Source organism: Poromitra crassiceps, assembly GCF_964638095.1.
Source record: "Poromitra crassiceps genome assembly, contig: HAP1_SCAFFOLD_1475, whole genome shotgun sequence".
NCBI classification, from domain to species: Eukaryota; Metazoa; Chordata; class Actinopteri; order Beryciformes; family Melamphaidae; genus Poromitra; species Poromitra crassiceps.
The window spans coordinates 11,414-15,013 of NW_028150937.1; the positions used below are offsets into that span (position 1 = coordinate 11,414).

At 47.1% G+C, this 3,600-nt stretch overlaps 1 protein-coding gene across 1 annotated transcript; it reads left to right on the forward strand.

Moving 5' to 3' along the window:
* Positions 1 to 845: 845 nt before the first annotated feature.
* On the forward strand, positions 846 to 3,189 carry LOC310771905 (uncharacterized protein; the record flags this gene model as incomplete). The annotated part of the gene is made up of 3 exons (XM_083664407.1): positions 846 to 1,043; positions 1,953 to 2,198; positions 2,934 to 3,189. Coding segments are annotated over exons 1-3 (583 nt in total), but the record flags the coding sequence as incomplete, so codon positions are not given.
* Positions 3,190 to 3,600: the final 411 nt, after the last annotated feature.

Here is a 3,600-nt window from a genome sequence, read left to right on the forward strand (position 1 = left end):
GGGACAAGGTGGTTGAATGTGAGATTTCTGTAGGACAAAGTGAAAGGATTTTCCTGCCAATTCCTCACCATGACAGAAATGATGAGCTTACCTTCACCTTTGTCAGACGACAGTTCCCAATCAGATTGGCTTTCTCAGTTACCATCAACAAAGGGCAAGAGAATGACTGATTTGGCATCTACCTACCTCAGCCAGTGTTTGCTCATGGCCAGCTCTACAGCCTTCTCCAGGAGAAATCAAGCCAGCAGCATGAAAGTTGAAGGTGAGGAGGATGGAATAACATACAACATCATCTATAAGGAGCTGCTGTATCCTGTAGCCCTGTAGCCTACTCATGATACAAACATTTGCATAACTGCGCCCATGACGCATCATCTCCAGAGTCTCCTCTCCACCCTATAAATCCTATAGGAAATAATTGCCTACTGTATAAAATATAAATAATTATACATAATGATGTAGCCTATAATTATTTCACGACCGAACTCTAATGTTAGGCTACAAACACACACTAGTGTCTATAAAGAATATTACATAGCCTAGCTAATGATTTCTCATTTGGGCTATTCTCTATTGCATGTTCTCAGTCTTGATCATTGATGCTCCTCGAATACACCGTATCGAAAATAGTATTAAATAATAACAATCTGTAATGGATATAGGAAAAACTGAAACACTCATAGTGGTGTCCCATTCATTATTTCTGCTTCTAGTAGCGAACCGCTTTAACCAATGATAGACGCCGATGAAAAGCCGGGTTGCGCTTCCCTCCAATCAGCGGTCACTTTCTTCGATTACGACATGCTAAGGAAGTGTCACAGACGCAGAGGCAGAGAGGCGTGCGGCTCCAGCCACCTGTCACTGACTTGACAACAAATAAACTATACAAAAAAACAAGTGGATGCTAGTAGTTCATATTGCATGTAGATAATTGTCGCTTTTTGACAGCCTGCGGACTGACAATGGGAGCGAACAACAGTACCCGCCGCGTGTCATTTGAGTCAGATGAGAACGACAATATAACTGTTGTGAAGGGCATACGGGTGAGTGACAGCTACATTGCTTTGCTGTGTTGGGTAAGCAAATGTTACACGACTGCAGTGAAGCCATATTATGTAACGTTACATTCTGTCAGTCAGTGTATTCGGCAGCGCTGCGATCATGTTATGTGGTATAGCTAGCAAGCAGCTAACTATAACTGACTTGCTAGCAGACTCTTGGCTAACGTTACCGGGTGTTTGTGTTATCTCTTTATTTAGTGGAGCTTGACAGAGTAACGGCAAGTTATACACCTGATGGGAGTTTATGACCTTCAGACAGCTAACGTTACACAAAAACTTAGTTTTTTCCAGAGATAGATTGAAATGTCCAAGTTCTGTCATTCAAGAGTCAGTAGTCTCGCTTGCCAGTAGTCTCTCTGTTGGATTGGAATGTTGACGTTGACGTCATCAACCTCATGCCCTGCCCACTGTCATTTAGTTGATGAACTTGGCCTGAACAGGGTAGGACAGGGCAATGCAGTCTTTGTGGTATCTTTTAGAAGTGTTCACATGTTCACATGTTCACAACATGTGAATTTATATTATTTATTTAGAACATGTTTTTATTTTATGGACCCTTTCACGAGTCCCTGCATGCCACAGCCTGCTAAAGTTAAATATAGATTGAGAGGCTTAGTCAATCACATAAGACTTGGGTTGGCTCTCTCTGTTATAAAGCACTTAGCAGCCAGCCAACCCAGTCAATCTAAAGTTGTCTTCCTTCCTACTCATGTGGTTTAATCCCCTCTCATGCAAGTGCAGTTATGTTTGTGTTGTTTGTTTGTCTAAACAGCCCAAAACAAAGCTCAGTCGTTCCCTGTTGATGGTGTTTTTAAAAACAATATATAGTTTTCCATAGGAACACACCACCATCTTACTCTTAAACTTTCTTCCTCTCTCCCTCATTTGCAGCTTTCGGAGAATGTCATCAACCGCATGAGGGAACCCGTAGTTCCCCCGCAGCCCCAGTCACTCCCACATGGCACCACTCCCCCTCCCCTTGCAGCTAGCCTCAATCCCTCTCCTCTCCTGAGGCCAATGTTTCCCCCCTTTGACCCGGTCACTTCCTTGCCTCCTCCTCCTCTTGTTGAGCCCATTGTACCTCCAGCACCTCCTCCATCTGCTACGGAGAAGCTTCCTCAGCCTCCCAGGGAACAGGTAGCAGCACCCACCATCATTGACATGGTGCTCCCAACTGCACCACCCCCAGCTGCTGATCATGCTGTTGTCGCTCCTGCTTTTGAGCCTGTGGCTGTTATTGAGCCGGTTACATTGCCTACACCTCTCCCTCCTCCCCCTCCCACTCCTTCTCCTGCTCCCATTGACCCCTTGGCTCCTGCTCCAGGTTTGGTGGAATCCATATCTCTGCTTGCTCCTCCTCCCCTTGTAATCGAAGCTCCTCCTCCCATAAATGAATCCGTTGCTCCCTCTCCTCCTGTAATTGAACCCATTGCTCTTGCTCTTCCACATGTGATTGAACCCATGGCTCCTCCCCCTGTAATTGAACCCATTGCTCCTCCCCCTGTAATTGAACCCATGGCTCCTCCCCCTGTAATTGAACCCATTGCTCCTCTCCCTGTAATTGAACCCATTGCTGCTCCTCCTGTAATCGAACCCATGGCTCCTCCCCCTGTAATTGAACCCATTGCTCCTCCCCCTGTAATCGAACCCATGCCACCACCTCCTGCTGTCGCGATTGAACCCATCATTGCTCCCCCGCTTCCTGAAATGGAGCTCATCTCCTCCTCTCCTGCCGACGAGCCTGCCACACTCTTGCCACCGCCTGTCCAGCCTCCAATGGACGCTTTGTTCCCGCAGCCTGCTGAGCCAATCGCTGCGCCTCCCCTGGCTGAGTTTATTGCTCCTTGTGAATCAGTTGCACCTCCTCCTCAGCACCCGGTGGAACCAGTATCTCTTATCGCTGTCCCTGAGCCAGTGGCAGTTCCCGAGCCATTGGCAGTCCCAGAGCCAGTGGCAATCCCAGAGCCTTTGGCAGTCCCAGAGCCTTTGGCAGTCCCAGAGCCAGTGGCAGTCCCAGAGCCTTTGGCAGTCCCAGAGCCTTTGGCAGTCCCAGAGCCAGTGGCAGTCCCAGAGCCAGTGGCAGTCCCCGAGCCAGTGGCAGTCCCACCACCTCCTGCTGCACCAGTTGGTGAGTTGTTGTATTCCAATACACTGATTACAGTGTCACATGTACGCATGCATGCATTTTACGGTATTAGTGTGTTAACAGTAACACTACAAAGGCCATGGGAAAAAACTGCCAAGAACGCCCATTTATGTCCCAATGGATGTCTGCACCTACAAACATGTCTGAAAAATGAATGTGCCAAGTCTATTTTATTCTGCGTGTACGCAACTTGACTCTGCACCCTCTGTATTGAATGAGCACTGCACAGAGTCAGTGAGTGATGCTGTAAATATATTGAAATATTGAAAATGTATTACAGTCTCGGCTCTCCCCAGATCGGCAGAGGATGGAGTAGCAACCAGGATTGAGAAATCAAATGAGCACTAATGGGGGATAAAATGGGATAAAAAAAAATCGGGAAAAAAAAGAAAA